Here is a 20462-nt window from a genome sequence, read left to right as displayed (position 1 = left end):
CCTTGGAGTGCACATGTGGGCAATCTGCACAAGTCACAGCAACCGTACTACACGAGTGAGTGGAGGAGTCAAGCAGACCCTGAGTCAGGTTGTCCTGATGAGTGGAAGCCAACCTTGTTTTCTCCCTAGCTTTCTTTGTTTGTTTGCTTATACATGTTATTGTGTTTATATAATACCAAAACAACACTATGGGCTCAGTGACAGCAATAATGGGCATTAAGAATTACTATAAAGTATGTGGATTTCGGATAGGGCTTTAGACTGGGACTCAGGAGACCTAGGCAAAACCCTTAATCTACCGAGTACTTCAGCTCCCCATTGGTAGAGTGGAGAAGATACTTTCTACAGGGTTATCGTGAAGGTAAGATTCATTAATAATTGAGTTGCTCAGATACTATGGTGATGAGAGGCATATAAATCTAGACTGAGAGCAATTCAGATAACCAGTACATTCTGAAGGGCTTACTCATGTTTTATTCAGGCAAAAAAGGAATCAGTCATTCAGTTCTCACTCAGGCAAAATTTCCATTCACTTCAACTGGAGTTTGTCTGATTAAGGCCTGAATACAAACTGACTAGCAATCTCAGGACTTTGGCCTATTGTCTTCAGTGGGAAGTGCGCTCTAGCAACAAGTAAAGATCTCCAAGGCTTTGGCCCAAAGAAAATCATCATCTTAGATAACCTATAAATAAAACATAAATGTTTAGCTGACTAAGTATACCATCATTAGCTGCAAATTAAAGAATTGCAAAAAGCTGGGAATTTGATGTGTTACCTGAAATAAGTAATTAGCTCCAAGATGTAAAGAGCATCATCTCCTTGGAGAGAGCCTAACACAGAGCTAAAAATAAGATAAAGGACTTTGAGGGAGTGTGGGCTCTTTTCATCTCTTACTTGAGAAACTTTCATACTGGTCAAGGAAAAACTTTGGATTTGGGGCCTTAAATTGGACACCTGGATGTGATTAAGGTTTGTAGTAAGTGAAGGCCCTGATAAAGGCCCAGTGTGAGGCCAGAGGCCTGAACTAAAGTAATGGTCAAGACCTAGCTAAAAAGCAAAGTCAGGCTGTGAGCTGAAGGCCGGCTCAGTTCACAGAAGCTGGCAAGGAAAGGGCTGATGTTGCATAAACATATATTCACCTAGCATACCGAAGTATAAACACGGTACCAGAACACCTTATACTGGAACATTCCACAGATAAGGAAGAACAGGCCGACCCATCCCAATGACAGGGGCAAAAGGGTAAAATGATGAATAGAATTGTTTTGATCGAACCAATATGTACAAGGTGAGAGGCAGCACCTTACTACGTAGAGGGGTTGCACCTTACTGCGTAAAGGGGTTGCACCTCAGTACGTCAGAAGTGATGTGTAATTTGTTTGTACCTGTGTATAAGAATGTATCCCTGGGGTGGTGTCTTTGTCCGGCCGAGGGGGCAGTGGAAGGTCCCGCCACTGACTGAGCCTAGTCCATTGACCGTGGGTACATATTCGTAGTATGCTCGGTAGACTAAGTAATCTGGCCGACGTGCCTTTGTACCTTACTAGATTCTGTGGTCATTGGGGGTTCTCTTTGGGTCTGCTGTGTCAGCTATCTGCACAGAGCTGGGACAGCACACAGAGGGAACACACGCACGCAGCCAAGTGATACCAACAAGGAGAGAGCAGAGCACCACACCGGTAGCATCTGACAACACCTCTGACAACAAGGTTGTTAATGACTTTTGACCCAATCCTGCAACTGACTCTGTGTACTTTGATCTTGGTGCCCATATAGAGTCCTACAGACATTAAAACAATTATGCAGAGCAGTTTGCAGGATCGGGGCCTTTGAAGACAATTCTGTGAGGCACTGAGCACCTGCAGCTTTCACTGAAAGCAAAAATGCTGATGTCAATAATATTTCAGGATCAGAATCCTTGTAATACAAAAATACCAATCTAACATTCACTTTTTCTAAAAATAACATTTAGACTAATGGAGATCAATCCTAAAAATGCTGCTCTGTATATTTCATCTCCTTTTTATTCATATCATTAATCAAATATTGTACAGAATCATGAATTGTCTGTATGATTTTTTTGAAGATTTGCTTTTACTGAAGAGTCAATAAAAGCACAGAGGTTTGAACAGAAGATCTTTAACCCTGCACAAATGTTGATTTGGTTTCTTCACAGAACTGCCCTGGTTTTTATCTATGGTCAGTAAATGCTACTATTCCCATGGTGGCATTCCACTTCCTTGAAATCTATGAAGCTATTCATTGCAGCACTTTGTGCATTATCAGTTATTTATGTCAATACTTAGTGTGTCATCAGCATTTATACTTACAGCCTGATTGTTTCCCCATTAAATAAGTAGCGTATCATAAATAAAGATCCATCTCCACTTGTTAGGGATGAGTTGGTCTTGTCAAGATTCACTTGTGGATGAAGTCATTTCCCTTTACTCAGGACAATAAATAGTACATCTAAAGCACAGTAAGGTGGTATATGGCTTCCATCACTTCCCAGCCTACAATCTAAATAACTAGACTGTGTCCGATGGGTCTGCCAGGCTCTAGGGAAGGGAAAGATCCTTTCCTCTCACAGTCAGTCTCTATGGCCGTACTCCAGCCTCCAGGACATGTGCACCATTTGCAAGTCGGAAAGGAGTGCCAGATCCCTTTTCCCAATACACAAAGCTCCACTGCAGAGCGAGTATGGAGCTGGACTCCAGAACATGCAAAAGGGGGGTTGTGGGGGAGATGAGGAGAGGGTGTACATTTCCTGCCTGCACCTCCCTCAGCAGTAATGGACACATTCCATGCTGTTGGTAACCTCTGTGCCTATGGAGTGGGGGTTGTGCCCCATATTCAAGCATAATAGACCTGTGAAGGACAGAGTGCTCAGAGTGACATTAATCTTGTTATTCTTCTCAGGGGTACCTCATAGGTCTAGCTACAAGAGCCGCCTCATAAGATTAGATAGGGACCCAAATGCTCTGTGGACATCACAGGGGCCAGATATACCCTGACAGTTGGTAAATCGTTTTCTGTTCATGAAGGAGATCGTTCTACTGATCTGGGGGTTCACTGCACTCCACCATTCGCAAGTGATTCCGTCACCTTGGGATCATCCCCGGCTTTGAGAACAGAATCACAGGAGTATTTCCAATGCTCTTCTAGCCTAAAGTAATCAGTTGAAGCACTAATTTCCCAGCATGCCTACTGCTACCAACATTAACGCTTTAAGGCCCCATTTCCCAGCATGCCTACAGGCAGTGGCATTATTCTTTTCAGTGCATTTACCTTTTGGCGTGTGCTGCTCAAGATCAGCCTGTCTCAGTAAATCCTTGTACACACTGGGACCAGCGCACACATCCTGCAAATCCAGCATATAAGAATATCACCAGGGCGAGTCAGAGGTAAGAGAGAGGGGCCACAGAAAGCAGGGGCGGCTCCAGGCACCAGCCCAGCAAGCGCATGCCTGGGGCAGCAAGCCGCAGGCAGCGGGCTACCGATCACTGTGAGGGCGGCAGTCAGGCAGCCTTCAGCGGCTTTTGTGTGGAAGGTCTGCCGGTCCCGCGGTTTCAGTGGCAAAAGGGATGAAGGCACGGGATCGGCAGATCACCCGCAGAACCGCTGCTGAATCCCCGTGACTGGCAGACTGCCCGCAGAAACGCCACCAAAGCCTGCCTGAAAGTAACCGAGAGAGAGGGTAGTAAGGGGATTCATAGAAAGTGTCATACAGGGAGAGGAAGAAAGAACCTTCAGTGAGGGCTTGAAGTACCAGAGTTAGAAAGGACATGTTGAAACAGAGTGCCATGGATAAAGTCTGTAAGAGGCAAAGGGAGTATCTCCAGAAAGGGATAGGGCACATAGCACCACAAACACAGAGGCAGGGGATTGCTAAGAGAATGCAGCCTGAAACCAACCAGAGATCTCTAGAGAGAGGTCTAAAGAACAAGGAGGCCAGTTGGACTATGCTTATTTCACCAACTGAAGATCCATTCTCATACATTTACTAGCGCATGGAGTTCTGTGCCACAATAACTTGATAATACACATAACACTGTGACTGCATTGAGGGCAAGGCCCCCCAGTAATTCAAGGAAATCATGATTTGTGATAGACAAAGCATTGCTGCTTTACCCTGGAAAACTCAAATCCTATGAGGGCTCTGACCTAGGGAACAGCTGCAGAATGGGAGACAGGATGCAAGGCCTGGCATTGTTGCCTGCTCCCTGCCTTGCTCTGAGCAGATTGGGTGAAGAGATGGACCAAAGGAGGAGCAGAGTGAAAATTACGGGCAAGAGAAAAGAGAACAAGAAAGCCAAGGAGTTCTGTGATTGGTAGGTGTCATTCTAAGCTGCCATCCTATTTTGTGCATGAGAAAGCCTTGCAGATTATCTGCTTTTCACATGGATCCTTACATCTAGGATGATCTGTGGATCTCCAATAGAAAAGATGAAGAAAGAGGAGGCTTTTTGCACTTACCCCCAAGAAAGCTGTGGCTCCTGGATAGAGCACATCAGAGTAAAATCCTTTTTGTTTAATCATTGGGTATTTCCTATTGGTCCCCCTGTAGATGCTTTCTATTGGGCTTGAGCTGGCTCCTGGGCTCGGCTCCAAGACCTGAGCCTGGTTGTTCGAATGAGGAGAATAGGGGCTCCTCCCCAGCGAGTTTGTCAGTTCTTTCTTTGTCTTTTCCATCTTCTCCACCAGTTAGAGGAAAAGTGCTGTGATGCGATCTTGGGCCTTATGGAAAGAAAACCAATTGATACTGTTAGCACTGTGTCTCCACCTCTTGTAAAATACCTCTCAGCAGTTTTTTACATTGCTGGTTCACTAAGCAGATGAGTGGGTAACGAGATGCACTTGACTGCCTGCCATGACTGATCCCACACTTTACTTTTATGACCTGGTGGCCATCTGTCTCACCCAAGTGATTGGATTGCTCACTAACCCTGGGCAAAAGGGTTCATTATTCCACACAGGTTTTGGAGGAGAAAACTCAACAGCCGATGTTTGAAAAGCTGCTTTTCTGAAACAGCAGGGACTTCCCAGCATCCAAGAGACTGCCAGCAGAACTGAGGCAACCCAGGCCTGCACTGAAACTATCACATAAGCCCCTATGAGCTATAGGCCCCTATCAGGTATGTAGGAGCTTTACCAAATCCCTTAAAGGTAACAGTCCTCTCCATATGTAACTTGAGTCTAGTAAACTTAAACCCAGATAGTCCCAGGTGTAAGTTCTGACTCAGTCTCAGACAATTAAAGCAGAGGTGTCTAAGTGAGGCCTGTTGAATATTGAAATATAGCCAGAAGCTCTCCGCTCCCTTTTACTGCAGGGGATTTCTTTCCTTTTCTTTTTTTTGCTGGTGATCTCAACTCACAGTTTCTATTCCTCCATCAGGGAGAGACAAGTACAGGCAGATATTACTGATGTGTGCATTTATTTTTGATACAAAAAATCTTTACATAACTGCAGATGCTAATGGAGTGCAGCCTTCAGACTCGTGGCAAGATGCTAATGAAAAACCAAGGGCTGCGATATTCAGCCCTGAAGTAAGGGCTTGTCTAAATACAAAAATGTTACTGCTCTAACTAAACTGGACTAGTCAAAGCAGTACAGCTCCCTAGTGTTGATGCAGTTATACAGCTATAAATATGTTTATCCTGTTATAGCTTATTACCATAAATGTATGGGAATTCTACATCATAATGCCTCTGAAGACAATTTCTGGGGTGGTGCAGCTTAGTGCACCAGTCCTTGCTCACAACTGGGCCTAAAGTCTAGCCCAGGGCTGGGCAAACTTTTTGACCCAGGGCCACATCTGAGAATAGAAATTGTATCGCAGGCCATGAATGCTCACAACATTGGAGTTGGTTGTGAGAGGGGGTGAGGGCTCTGGTTGGGGATGAAGGCTCTGGGGTGGGGCCAGAAATGAGGATTTCAGGGAGTGGAAGGGGGCTCTGGGCTGGGGATCAGGGTGCAGGAAGGGATGCAGGCTCTGGCTGGAATGCGGGCTCTTGGGTGGGGCTGGGGATGAGAGGTTTGGAGTGCAGGAGGGTGCTCTGGGCTGGGATCAAGGGATTTGGAGGGTGGGAGGGGGAATCAGGGCTGGGGCATGAGAAGAGGCTCAGGGGTGCAGGCTCTGAGCGGCACTTACCTCAAGCAGCTCCAGGAAGCAGGGTATGTCCCTTCTCCGGCTCTTACACAGAGGCGCAGCCAGACAGCTCTGCACACTGCCCCATATGCAGGCACCACCCTTGCAGGTCCCATTGAAGCGCCAGAGGGAGCATTGGAGTGCCTAGGAGCCAGAGCAGAGCCATGCCGCAGCTTCCGGGAGCCACATGGCACAGCCCCTGACCCTGCATCCCAGCTGGAGCTCAAGAGCAGGGCAAGCCTCAGATCCTGTTCCCCAGTGGGAGCTCACGGGCCAGCTTAAAACGGCTCACAGGCTGGATCCGACCCACAGGCCATAGTTTGCCCACCCTATATCTAATTGTAAGTGAAGAATAGCCCATATTCTTCCCATGGGTTTGTTTAGTCTAGAGAAGAGAACACGGAGTGGGGACATGATAACAGTACATAAAAAGTTGTTACAAGGAGGAGGGAGAAAAATTGTTCTCTTTAACTTCTGAGGATAGGACGAGAAGCAATGGGCTTAAATTGCAGCAAGGGCAGTTTAGTTTGGATATTAGGAAAAACTTCCTAACTATCAGGGTGGTGAAGCACTGGAATGAATTGCCTATGCAGGTTGTAGAATCTCCGTCATTGGAGATTTTTAAGAGCAGGTTAGACAAAACACCTGTCAAGGATGGTGTAGATAATATTTAGTTCTGCGAGTACAGGGGACTGGACTAGATCACCTCTCAAGATCCATTCCAGTCCTATGATTCTGTGATTCTATGATTTACAAAGATGCCTGTTCTGCATCCCAGAAAAGGCCTATAGTTCTGTCTGGTTTAAACTTGGAGGATAAAACGTTTGCCCAACGATCTGCTGGTTGAGAGTTTTCTGACTTGCCACAGTGGATCTTCATTAGAAAGGTCTTGTCAAGGCTTATAGTCTAAAACTAGTGCTGTTGCTGTTTTGGGTTTCTCTGTCACTCAGAGGTGACAACACACATACATTTGCCTACTGAGACCCTCTGCTCTGTTCTTGAATGCAGGTAGTGAAATGAAATTTACAAAACATCCTATCTGCTCTGTTCAGAGTATGAATTTTGTAAATTTCAACTAGCTGCCTGGCTACAAGAATGGATCATGCACACACAGAAAGTAAAGCATTACATACACACCTAAGATAGCAGGGAATAACTGCACACAGGTCTGTTACAGTAGTATTCAAATCAGTGAACAATATTGAGTGATTTTTTTAAAAAAATCAACCAATACATTAAGATTACCGTGATGTGAGTAAATGAGTGAAGTGGGGAGACTTTGAAGGGAGGATCAATAACACCCCAACCCAGAAAACCCAAATACTTTCTCATCCCAGCCTCTCTTTTGTTTGGCATCTGGGAGCTCATACCCTGAAGAATGAATTTTCCATGGAGGATTTTGTTTTTTATTAGTTATTTTATGCTCTAGCCATATCTATTTTAGCAGCACAGCAGGGTTGATTGGTATCAGCTGAGATCCAAGAACTCCTGATGAATTACTGCTGGACTCTTTTATGCCTGGTGCACCAATACTGCAGAACAAGACTAATGCAAAATGACCCTGCTGAGGCTTTCTTGAGATGACAGCGCTGTAGTCTGCAGGAAAGCTAGGTGGCACAGCAAGTTACCACACTAGCCTTTCATCTCTGAAAACCTGAGTTCAAAGCCTGTATAATGCAAAAGTGAGTGTGGAAGTTTCATGAACATCACAACCTCTTCATCCCAACACACATGTTAGCATGACTGGCAGTTTCTGCCCAGGACTGAAACTGAATAAGCTGCTGCAGGTCAGGGCTGAGTTCCAGTGACAGCTGTGTGGAGGAAGTGTGTACCACACCTACCCACAGTGGGCCTCATTCTCCACTGCTTTACACCTTGTGTAGTCATTCACACCTCCAGAATGTCCTTTATGATCACTAAATTTATTCACCAATTAAAATAAACCCCTATTCAGCATCCTGTTCAAAAAGATCCATCTGCCAGGCCCTCACAGATATAAAAGAGAAGATAATAATGTATATGCCTGGCTAATGTAACATTGACACACTGTCCAAAATCAGATCTTGAAAGATTTTCCAGCTACCTACTGGACAAAGAATTAAAATGATTAGCCTGAGTTTGATACAAGTAATAGAGAATGGCTGCAAGAGGAAATCCCTGTCCCCTACAACCTAACCTGCTGGAGGTGCTTGGGATTTCTACCAGAGTGCTCTTCTTCTGGGCCGCTCCAGCGTTTTTGCTGCCAAAATCGACGAAAAAAACCCAACACAATTGGCGACACTTCGGCAGCAGCTGTACTGCTGCCACTTCATTGTTCTGCGGCAATTCGACGGCAGGTCCTTCCCTCCGAGAGGGACTGAGGGACTCGACACCAAAGAGCCAGACATGTTGCCCCATTCGGTTGGCCACCCCAAGCACCTGCTTGCTGCACTGGTGCCTGGAGCTGGCCCTGCTCTTCCTGGATCCTGCTTGGGGGTTCCATATTTCATATCAGCCTCTAGCTAGTAGACAAGGGAAGAAGGAGAACCTGGGGAACTACTGACTGGTCAGCCTCACCTCAGTCCCTGGAAGCAGGCCCTCAAGGAAATCATTTTGAAGCACTGAAGGAGAGGAAGATGATCAGGAACAGTCAACATGTATTTATGAAGGGCAAGTCATGCCTGACCAACCTTATTGCCTTCTATGATGAGATAACTGGCTCTGTGGATATGGGGAAAGCAACTTTAGCAAAGCTTTTGATACGGTCTCACACAGTATTCTTGTCAGCAAGTTAAAGAAGTATGGATTGGATGAGTGGACTATAAGGTGGATAGAAAGCTGGCTAGATTGTTGGGCTCAACGGGTAATGATCAATGACTCGATGTCTAGTTGGCAGCCGGTATCAAGCAGAGTGCCTCAGGGGTCGGTCCTAGGGCTGGTTTTGTTCAACATCTTTATTAATGATCTGGATGATGGGATGGATTGCACCTTCAGCAAGTTCGCAGATGACACTAGGCTGTGGGGAGAGGTAGATATGCTGGAGGGTAAGGATAGGGTCCAGAGTGACCTAGACAAATTGGAGGATTGGGCCAAAAAAATCTGATGAGATTCAGCAAGGACAAGTGCAGAGTTCTGCACTTAGGACGGAAGAATCCCATGAACCACTACAGGCTGGGGACTGACTGGCTAAGCAGCAGTTCTGCAGAAAAGGACCTAGGGGTTACAGTGGATGAGAAGCTGAATATAAGTCAACAGTGTGCCCTTGTTGCCAAGAAGGCTAGCGGCATATTGGGCTGCATTGGTAGGAGCACTGCTAGCAGATGGAGGGAAATGATTATTCCCTTCTATGCGGCACTGGTGAGGCTACATCTGGTGTATTGCATCCAGTTTTGGGCCCCCAACTACAGAAAGGTTGTGGACAAATTGGAGCGAGTCCAGCAGAGGGCAATGAAAATGATCAGGGGGCTGGGACACATGACTTACAAGGAGAGGCTGAGGGAACTGGGTTTGTTTAGTCTGTAGAAGAGAATCATAAAATCATAGAATATCAGGGTTGGAAGGGACCTCAGGAGGTCATCTAGTCCAACCCTCTGCTCAAAGCAGGACCAATTCCAAACTAAATCATCCCAGCCAGGGCTTTATCAAGCCTGACCTTAAAAACCTCTAAGGAAGGAGATTCTACCACCTCCTTAGGTAACCCATTCCAGCGCTTCACCACCCTCCTAGTGAAAAAGTTTTTCCTAATATCCAACCTAAACCTCCTGCACTTCAACCTGAGACCGTTACTCCTTGTTCTGTCATCTGCTACCACTGAGAAGAGTCTAGATCCATCCTCTTTGGAACCCCCTTTCAGGTAGTTGAAAGCAGCTATCAAATCCCCCCTCATTCTTCTCTTCTGCAGACTAAATAATCCCAGTTCCCTCAGCCTCTCCTCATAAGTCATGTGCTCCAGCCCCCTAATCATTTTTGTTGCCCTCCGCTGGACTCTTTCTAATTTTTCCACATCCGTCTTGCAGTGTGGGGTCCAAAACAGGACAGAGTACTCCAGGTGAGGCCTCACCAATGTCGAATAGAGGGGAATGATCACGTCCCTCGATCTGCTGGCAATGCGTCTACTTATACAGCCCAAAATGCCATTAGCCTTCTTGGCAACAAGGGCACACTGTTGACTCATATCCAGCTTTTCATCCACTGTAACCCCTAGGTCCTTTTCTGCAGAACTGCTGCCTAGCCATTTGGTCCCTAGTCTGTAACAGTGAATGGGATTCTTTCGTCCTAAGTGCAGAACTCTGCACTTGTCCTTGTTGAACCTCATCAGATTTCTTTTGGCCCAATCCTCTAATTTGTCTAGGTCCCTCTGTATCCTATCCCTACCCTCCGGCGTATTTACCATCTGCAAACTTGCTGAGAGTGCAGTCCACGCCATCCTCCAGATCATTAATGAAGATATTGAACAAAACCGGCCCCAGGACGACCCTTGGGGCACTCCGCTTGAAACCAGCTACCAACTAGACATGGAGCCATTGATCGCTACCCATTGAGCCCGATGATCTAGCCAACTTTCTATCCACTTTATAGTCCATTCATCCAGCCCATACTGCTTTAATTTGCTGGCAAGAATACTGTGGGAGACCATATCAAAAGCTTTGCTACAGTCAAGGAGTAACATATCCACTGCTTTCCCCTCATCCACAGAGCCAGTTATCTCCTCATAGAAGGCAATTAGGTTAGTCAGGCATGACTTGCCCTTGGTGAATCCATGCTGATTGTTCCTGATCACTTTCCTCTCCTCTAAGAATTGATTCCTTGAGGACCTGCTCCATGATTTTTCCAGGGACTGAGGTAAGGCTAACCAGCCTGTAGTTCCCTGGATCCTCCTTCTTCCCTTTTTTAAAGATGGGCACTACATTAGCCTTTTTCCAGTCATCCGGGACCTCCCCCATTAGCCATGAGTTTTCAAAGATAATGGCCAATGGCTCTGCAATCACATTCGCCAACTCCTTTAGTACCCTTGGATGAAGCTCATCCGGCCCCATGGACTTGTGCTCGTCCAGTTTTTCTAAATAGTCCGGAACCACTTCTTTCTCTACAGAGGGCTGGTCACCTTCTCCCCATACTGTACTGCCCAGTGCAGCAGTCTGGGAGCTGACCTTGTTTGTGAAGACAGAGGCAAAAAGAAAATCATTGAGTACATTAGCTTTTTCCACATCCTCTGTCACTAAGGGTATGGCTACACTTACAACTGTATAGTGCTGGGAGTTACAGCTGTCTTCGTACAGCTGTGTAGGGAAAGCGCTGCAGTGTGGCCACACTGAAAGCTACCAGCTCTGCAGTGTGGCCACATTTGCAGTATTTGCAGCGCTGTTGGGAGTGGTGCATTTTGGGCAGCTATCCCAGCGTTCAAGTGGCTGCAACGTGCTTTTCAAAAGAGGAGGGTGGGGTGAAGTGTGACAAGGAGCGTGGGGGAGACAGAGGGAGTGGATTTTTGGAGCTGACACTGTTGTCAGCTCCCTGCCTTGCAAGTTCTAAGGACTGGAAGATACACAGCACCAACCTTCAATCATTTTAAAAGTTTCGACCCCTGTCCCCACCCCTCTCTTATTCACTAAATGCAAATTATGCACTCCTAAATAGCCTTCAGACCACATAAGCAGCTGCTCAACATGGACTCCCCCTTCCCCCTCCACCTTGTGGCTTCTCTACTCAAGCAAACAGCTGTGAACATTCCAAAGCAATTCCCCTGCCTGCCTCCGCTCGCTCGCTCGAGCAAACAGGAGCTGTGTTTGTTTTTTAGATAAGCAGCTCCGGGGTGCCCGGAGTTCAGCCACTCTTCTGGTTTGTTGTGAACAGGCATTCTGGGATACCTCCTAATACCCTGGAGGCAAATTACAGTGCTTTTGGTGGCCACACTTGACGAGCAGCGCTGCATCACCAGCGCTGCAATCGTTATACCCCAAGCAGACCAGGTGTACCGCCAGCGCTGCAGCCAGGGAGTTGCAGCGCTGGATGTGCCTTGCAGGTGTGGACAGTTACTAAGTTGCAGCGCTGTAAACCCACCACCAGCGCTGCAACTCTCCAGTGTAGCCATGGCCTTGGTTGAGTAAGGGGGGGGGATTTGATAGCAGACTTCAGCTACCTGAAGAGGGGTTCCAAAGAGGATGAAGCTTGGCTGTTCTCAGTGGTAACAGATGACAGAACAAGGAGCAATGGTCTCAAGTTGCAGTGGGGGAGATCTAGGTTGGATATTAGGAAACACTATTTCACTAGGAAGGTGGTGAAGCACTGGAATGGGTTACCTATGGAGGTGGTGCAATCTCCATCCTTATAGGTATTTAAGGCCCAGCTTCACAAAACTCTGGCTGGGATGATTTGGTTGGTGTTGGTCCTGCTTTGAGTAGAGGTTTGGACTAGATGACCTCCTGAGGTCTCTTCCAACCCTAATCTTCTATGATTCTGTATACACACACACACACACACACACACACACACACACACACACACACACACACACACACACACACACACACACAGGTACAGATAGATAGATACATACACACACACGCACAGATATATAGATATAGATATATCCACACACATAATGTTTCCAGGTGTGAAATGATAGGTGGCTTTCTTTGGCTGGATGATGAGTAGTGAACTGCTGCAAAGATGTGTTAAAATGATTATTGTAGTAAAATGGTTCAGGACTTGACAAAGTGTCCATTTGCCAGTGTTGTGTGGGGAAACTTTCCTTGGCAAATGTCTGGGAAGTGTGTGTTATGTGTGTGGAGGCTATATCATCAACTTCTGTATAAGTGTTGCTTTCAGGAGATTTTGTCCAATGAAGTGGGCTGTAGCCCACGAAAGTTTATGCTCAAATAAATTTGTTAGTCTCTAAGGTCCCACAAGTATTCCTGTTCTTTTTGCGAATACAGACTAAAACGGCTGCTACTCTGAAACCTGACTTTCAGTGAGAATCTTGTGTTTAACTCCCATTTGTGTCTTTGAGAATCTTCTCGAAGAAAAGTTTTCCAGCCCTTGTCTTTCAAATAAAATCTTTTTCTAAATATTAATTGAGTGTAACTTGCTGAGTCTGCATAGAGATGGCTTCATTGCCTAAGCTGCAGCATCCCTAGAATGAAATTAACAAGACTAGGGTCAGTTTCATTGATGGCATTCAGAACTCTTTTGGAAGCAAGGAAGTTGTCTAGAATAATGTCAGTTTCACATTGCAGCTGTGTTTGATAGCTGTGATAAGCAGCAGAGGCAACTCTTGAGGAGGAGGATCCAAAAGGCAGAGGTTGAGGGAGGTAGTATACCTTTCGACCCCTTGCTCCTCATTTGCCTCAGTTAGGAGGCTGAGAGGTAGAGTATCTGAGAACCTCTTCCATTTATCATATGCTTAGCCTTTTTCCAGTTATCCAGGACCTCCCCTGATTGCTATGATTTTTCAAAGATAATGGTCAATGGCTCTGCAATCACATCTGCCAATTCCCTCAGCACTCTCAGCTGCATTAGATCTGGACCCATTAACTTGTGCATGTACAGCTTTTCTAGATAGTCCTTAACCTGTTCTTTTACCACTGAGGGCTGTTCACCTCCTCCCCATACTGTGTTGCCCAGGACAGCAGTGTAGGAGCTGATCCTGTCTGCAAAGACAGAGGCAAAAAAAAAAAAAAGCATTGAGTACTGCAGCTTTTTCCACATCATCTGTCACTAGGTTGCCTCCCCCATTCATTAAGGGTTCCACACTTTCCCTGACCTTTTTCTTGTTAGACTCATAGACTTTAAGGTCAGAAGAGACCATTATGATCATCTAGTCTGACCTCCTGTACAATGCAGGTCACAGAATCTCACCCATCCACTTCTATAACAAACCCCTAACCTATGTCTGAGTTATTGAAGTCCTCAAATTGTGGTTTGAAGACCTCAAGCTGCAGAGAATCCTCCAGCAAAGGAGGAAGGCGAAAAAACTCCAGGGCCTCTGCCAATCTGCCCTGGAGGGAAATTCCTTCCTGACCCCAAATATGGCAAACAGTTAAACCCTGAGCATGTAGGCAAGACTCACCAGCCAGCATCCAGAAAAGAATTCTCTATAGTAACTCAAATCCCAACCCATCTAACATCCCATCACAGACCACTGGGCATACTTACCTGCTGATAATCAAAGATCAATTGCTAAATTAATTGCCAAAATTAGGCTATCTCATCATACTATCCCCTCCATAAACTTATCAAGCTTAGTCTTAAAGCCAGATATGTCTTTTGCCCCCACTACTCCCTTTGGAAGGCTGTTCCAGAACTTCACTCCTCTAATGGTTAGAAACCTTCGTCTAATTTCAAGACTAAACTTCCTAGTGTCCAGTTTATATCCATTTGTTCTTGTGTCCACATTGGTACTAAGCTTAAATAATTCCTCTCCCTCCCTGATATTAATCCCTCTGATATATTTATAAAGAGCAATCATATCCCCCCTCAACCTTCTTTTGGTTAGGCTAAACAAGCCAAGCTCTTTGAGTCTCCTTTCATAAGACAGGTTTTCCATTCCTCGGATCATCCTAGTAGCCCGTCTCTGAACCTGTTCCAGTTTGAATTCATCCTTCTTAAACATGGGAGACCAGAACTGCACACAGTATTCCAGATGAGGTCTAACCAGTGCCTTAAATAATGGTACTAACACCTCCTTATCTTTGCTGGAAATACCTCGCCTGATGCGTCCTAAAACTGCATTAGCTTTTTTAACGGCCATATCATATTGGCGGCTCATAGTCATCCTGTGATCAACCAATACTCTGAGGTCCTTCTCCTCCTCTGTTACTTCCAACTGATGTGTCCCCAATTTATAACTAAAATTCTTGTTATTAATCCCTAAATGCATGACCTTGCACTTTTCACTATTAAATTTCATCCTATTACTATTACTCCAGTTTACAAGGTCATCCAGATCTTCTTGTATGATATCCTGGTCCTTCTCTGTGTTAGCAATACCTCCCAGCTTTGTGTCATCCACAAACTTTATTAGCACATTCCTGCTTTTGGTGCCAAGGTCAGTAATAAAAAGGTTAAATAAGATTGGTCCCAAAACTGATCCCGGAGGAACTCCACTAGTAACCTCCTTCCAGCCTGACAGTTCACCTTTCAGTACGACCCGTTGTAGTTTCTCCTTTAACCAGTTCCTTATCCACCTTTCAATTTTCATATTGATCCTCATCTTTTCCAATTTAACTAATAATTCTCCATGTGGAACTGTATCAAATGCCTTACTGAAATCGAAGTAAATTAGATCCACTGCGTTTCCTTTGTCTAAAAAATCTGTTACCTTCTCAAAGAAGGAGATCGGGTTGGTTTGGCACGATCTACCGTTTGTAAAACCATGTTGTATTTTGTCCCAATTACCATTGACCTCAATGTCCTTAACTACTTCCTCCTTCAAAATATTTTCCAAGACCTTACATACTACATATGTCAAATTAACAGGTCTATAGTTGCTCAGATCACTTTTTTTCCCTTTCTTAAAAATAGGAACTGTGTTAGCAATTCTCCAGTCGTACGGTACAACCCCTGAGTTTATAGATTCATTAAAAATTCTTGCTAATGGGCTTGCAATTTCATGTGCCAGTTCCTTTAATATTCTTGGATGAAGATTATCTGGGCCCTCCAATTTTGTCCCATTAAACTGTTAGAGTTTGGCTTCTACCTCGGATGTGGTAATATCTACCGCCATATCCTCATTCCCATTTGTCATCCTACCATTATCCCTAAGCTCTTCATTAGCCTTATTAAAGACTGAGGCAAAGTATTTATTTAGATATTGGGCCATGCCTAGATTATCCTTAACCTCCATTCCATCCTCAGTGTTTAGAGGTCCCACTTCTTCTTTCTTTGTTTTCTTCTTATTTCTTCTTGTTGCTAACATACCTGTAGAAACCTTTCTTGTTACCCTTCACATCCCTTGCTATGCAACTCCAGTTGTGTTTTGGTCTTCCTGATTACAACCCTGCATGCTCAAGCAATATTTTTATACTCCTCCCTAGTCATATGACCAAGTTTCCACTCCTTTTAAGCTTCCTTTTTGTGTTTAAGCTCACCTAAGATTTCACTGTTAAGCCAAGCTAGTCACCTGCCATATTTGCTATTCTTTCTGCACATCGAGATGGTTTGTTCCTGTGCCTTCTATAAAGCTTCTTTAAAATAAAGCCAGCTTTCCTGGACTCCTTTTCCCCACAGAGGACGTTGCCCATCAGATCCCTATGGGAGTCAAAGTCTGCTTTTCTGAAGTCCAGGATCTGTATTTTGCTACTCTCCTTTCTTCCTTTTCTGAGGACTCTGAACTCAATCATCTCATGGTCACTGATGCCCAGATTGCCACCCACTTCTACTTCCCCTACCAATTCTCCCCTGTTTGTAAGCAGCAGGCCAAGAGGAGAACGGCCCCTAGTTGGTTCCTCCATAGTTGCACCAGGAAGTTGTCTCCAATACTCTCCAAAAACTATCTATCTATCTATATATCTATATCTGTGTGTGTGTGTCTCTCTCTCTCTCTCTCTCTATCTCTGTGTGCATCTATATCTGTGTATCTAATCTATATATCTGTATCTGTGTGTGTATCTATATGTGTGTGTATATAAATATGTAAATATATATGTATCTATATCTCTGTGTGTATCTATAGCTATATGTGTGTATCTCTCTGTGTGTATATATGTTTGTGTGTATATATATATATATGTATGTATGTATCTGTGTGTGTGTGTGTGTGTGTATATATATATATCTGTATCTATATCTGTGTGTGTATCTATATCTATATCTGTGTGCATTTATATATCTCTATATCTGTGTATGTGTGTGTGTATCTATATCTGTGTGTGTGTGTGTATACACATACATACACATACATATCTATAGCTGTTTGTATGATGTGCGTGTCTATCTATCTATATCTGTATGTATGTGTATATGTGTGTGTATATATATATATATATATATATATATATATATATATATATATATATATATATATATTGCTGTGTGTTACACATCTATATCTGTCCTGTGTGTGATGTGCGTGTGCATATATCTATATCTGTATCTGTATGCTTGTGTGTATATGTGTGTGTGTATATATATATATATGTGTGTGTGTGTATGTCTCTATGTTTATATATCTATGTGTGTGTATGTATATGTCTATATCTCTGTGTGTTCATACATGTGTGTATGTATCTCTCTCTGAGTTACATATCTATATCTGTGTATGTGTGTGTGTTACATATCTATATCTGTGTGTGTGTATATCTATATCTTTGTGCATGTATATCCGTGTGTGTGTGTGTATCTATCTATATCTGTGTGTGTGTGTGTGTGTATATGCATGCATATCTGTATATGTGCATATGTGTATCTTTCTATATGTGTGTGTATGTATATATGTGTGTGTATCTGTATCTGTGTATCTACATATATCTATATCTATGTGTATATTTATATCCATATATCTGTGTGTGTGTGTATCTGTCTATATGTCTATCTATACCTGTGTCTGTATCTATATCTGTGTGTATCTATATCTGTGTGTCTGTGTATAGCTATAGATTTGTCTTTGTATGTCTGTGTATCTATATCTGTATGTATATATATCTATATCTGTGTGTGTATATATTTCTGAGTGTATATATATCTGTATCTGTGCGTGTGTTGTATCTATCTATATCTATGTGTGTGTGTATATACATATGTATGTGCATCTGAGTGTACGTATAGCTATATTTGCATGTGTGTGTAGTGATTAAAAATCACTGTCAAGCGATTAATTTTTTTAATCACGATTAATCACACTATTAAACAATAGAATACAATATACACACACATACATACATACACTTTCATATATTGATATCTATAAAGTGGTTAAATGGGACTGAAAAATGAGATCATATTATAATGGAACTGCTGACACAACATTAGCTACAGTGTGTATGGCAGGATAGCAAAACTATAATTACAATTTCTCAGCAAATCCAGTTTTTACATATCCAAGAAGTCAAACTCCCACACATTTTTCTCAGAGTGGTATGAGCTTTTGATCTCTTGCCTCCTCTTCGATTCTTTGATACAAGATTTCAATCAAACCAACTAAGAAAACCATCATTTTAAAAAAATGAGGTTCAAAAATGCTTCAGTGGTTGTAACAGATAAAGAAAAGTACTTAAAAAAAATCAATCCCAACAACAAAAAGTTAAAAGGGCAAAATCAGAAAGAAAGATAGGTAGAAAACTAGTATTCATCTTTCTCAAAACAATCTATATATGCATTCCTAATGCCCCAGTCACCACAGTTTCTGATAATAAATACATGGGAATTGTTTCATGCCTCAATATATGCCATAAAACATGAGTTCAATATAGTGACGAGCAACCTACATATGCCTTTAAACTTCAATCTACTTGAATCTGGTCGTTTTCAAAAACAGAATTAAAAATAGTTTCAAGTACTACGCAATCAACTGTCCCCCTGACAATGATGGTGGTTTTACAATTCCATTTTCCTGTTTTTTTTCAAATGTATTTTCCCTCTCTGTTGCTAAAGAAAAGACCCACACAAAGGACAAAGGACATTGACTTCCCAGGGGAAACAGTGAAACTGACTATAAACAAAGTGTTGCCAAAAATTCACAAAGAAATCAGACAAAGAATAGAGAAAATAGTTGGCTAATTTTCTTTAGTTATACCAGCCTTCGATGTTCCTTGTAACAAAAGCTATTAAAGTGTTCAGATAGTGCCACTGACAATACTATTTTCATTCATAAAGTACAATCCCTTCACTCTATCGCCTAGATGTTTATGAATACTGCAAAACCAATTAAAATACAATACTAAGTATTAAGGATCTGATCTTTGATTTCAACAAGCATTCGATTGGGCCCTAACACATCATAATACGTGACATCAAGAATACAAAAAAAGGGTCAAATTGCCATCATTACCAAAAGGGGAAGGGGGCCTCATGAGGGGGCAGAGATTAATAAAAACACCCTCCTCTGAAAATGAGTGTTTTTAGTGGTTGTTTGAATGTGGAGAGGGATGGACATGTGCGGGGTGGGCAGATAGGAGTCCTCTAGAAGGATCCAGGAATGATGGGGTGGGGGATTCAACTCCCACATCTAGTAGCATCCAGGGGTGGTGTGGTTCTGATTCTTACAGCTAGCAGCATCTGGGTGTGGGCTGGCTCTGAGTCCCACACTTGGCCAAAAAGCAACAAGAAGTTGTGAAAGAATTTCAACCCTTTTCAGCAATGACAAATAATTCACTGACATTTCCAAACTCTGACCTGCTTCCTCCAACCCTAAAGGCCACCTCAGCAATACCTAGGCCCATGGGGTGTGGACATGCAACCCCTATCGTAGGATGCCCCAACTCCTCCTGGGGGCCACAGCGACGACTTGCCAGAAGGCCATGGGCAGCAAAATGGGGCAGACCATGGCTCCCGCCACCTGTACAGCAGAGCGTGGCCCCACAAAGAGAGCCACCCTCCTGGGCTACCTTGACCAAGGCGGTGCTGTGGGTAGTGATGCCAAGCCTCCAGGATTGAATTGCAACCCTCCAAAAGTCTTCTGGAATTAAAAGATTATGTCATGTGATGAACTCTCCAGGAATACTGCCAATCAAAGTTGGCAACCCCAGCTATGTGGCAGGCCAGCATGTCCCCTTTGAGGGGCATGAGCAGCGTCCTTAGCAATTCCCAGGCGGGGTCTCGTGCCTAGGCCTGGGGTGCCCCCTATGGGGGGGTCAGAGCATTGTATGCTGGGACCTCAGCCAGTCCACGTTAGGACGTAGATGACCAGATGTCCTGACTTTATAGGGACAGTCCTGACTTTTGGATCTTTTTCTTACATAGGCTCCTATTACCCCTCCACCCCCCATCCCGATTTGTCACACTTGCAGTCTGGTTACCCAGGGCCCTGTTAAAGCGGTGACCCCCTACCCTCGGGCTGAACCATGGGCTGTCCTCCGGGCCTCCCCAGCCCCGACTCTTAGGCCAGCCGGGGGCAGAGCAGAGAGTACGCACCAGCCTGCCCAGCTTCCCCCTCCCGTGCTGTGCAATGGCCTCGTCGTCAAGCATCAGACGCCCGAGTCTGTTGCTAGGGGATAAAACCATTCCAGCAGGGAGGGGGTTCAACTCTCCCCACACCCCGCCGGTGAAATATTAACAGCCCTAAATTCAGTGGTTCGTTCCTACAAGGGCTACTTCTGCCCCCATAGGTCAGACTCCTCCTCACTCTCCGTTTGTATGGCGTTTGAATGTGCATTGCGCCGTCCCCCCTTTAGTGAATTTGG

At 44.2% G+C, this 20462-nt stretch overlaps 1 protein-coding gene across 5 annotated transcripts in view; it reads right to left on the bottom strand.

The window, feature by feature from the left end:
- DNAH1 (dynein axonemal heavy chain 1) overlaps nt 1-20238 on the bottom strand; it is a 144992-nt gene extending 124754 nt beyond the window's left edge. For 4 of the 5 annotated variants that reach the window (XM_030568242.1, XM_030568245.1, XM_030568243.1 and 1 more), the window contains exons 1-3: nt 20194-20238; nt 4478-4738; nt 3290-3362 (exon numbers count right to left, since the gene is read on the bottom strand). In XM_030568242.1, coding sequence (XP_030424102.1) covers nt 3290-3362; nt 4478-4693 — 289 coding nt within the window. In that variant the 5' untranslated portion in view covers nt 4694-4738; nt 20194-20238. Of the gene's footprint in view, nt 1-3289; nt 3363-4477; nt 4739-20193 lie in introns of those variants that run through there. The other variant, XM_030568246.1, reaches the window with a different exon arrangement.
- Between the last annotated feature and the right edge of the window lie 224 nt (nt 20239-20462).

The sequence above is a fragment of the Gopherus evgoodei genome, chromosome 7 (assembly GCF_007399415.2).
Source record: "Gopherus evgoodei ecotype Sinaloan lineage chromosome 7, rGopEvg1_v1.p, whole genome shotgun sequence".
Classification (NCBI taxonomy): Eukaryota; Metazoa; Chordata; order Testudines; family Testudinidae; genus Gopherus; species Gopherus evgoodei.
This window is presented reverse-complemented; position numbering and strand designations above follow the sequence as displayed.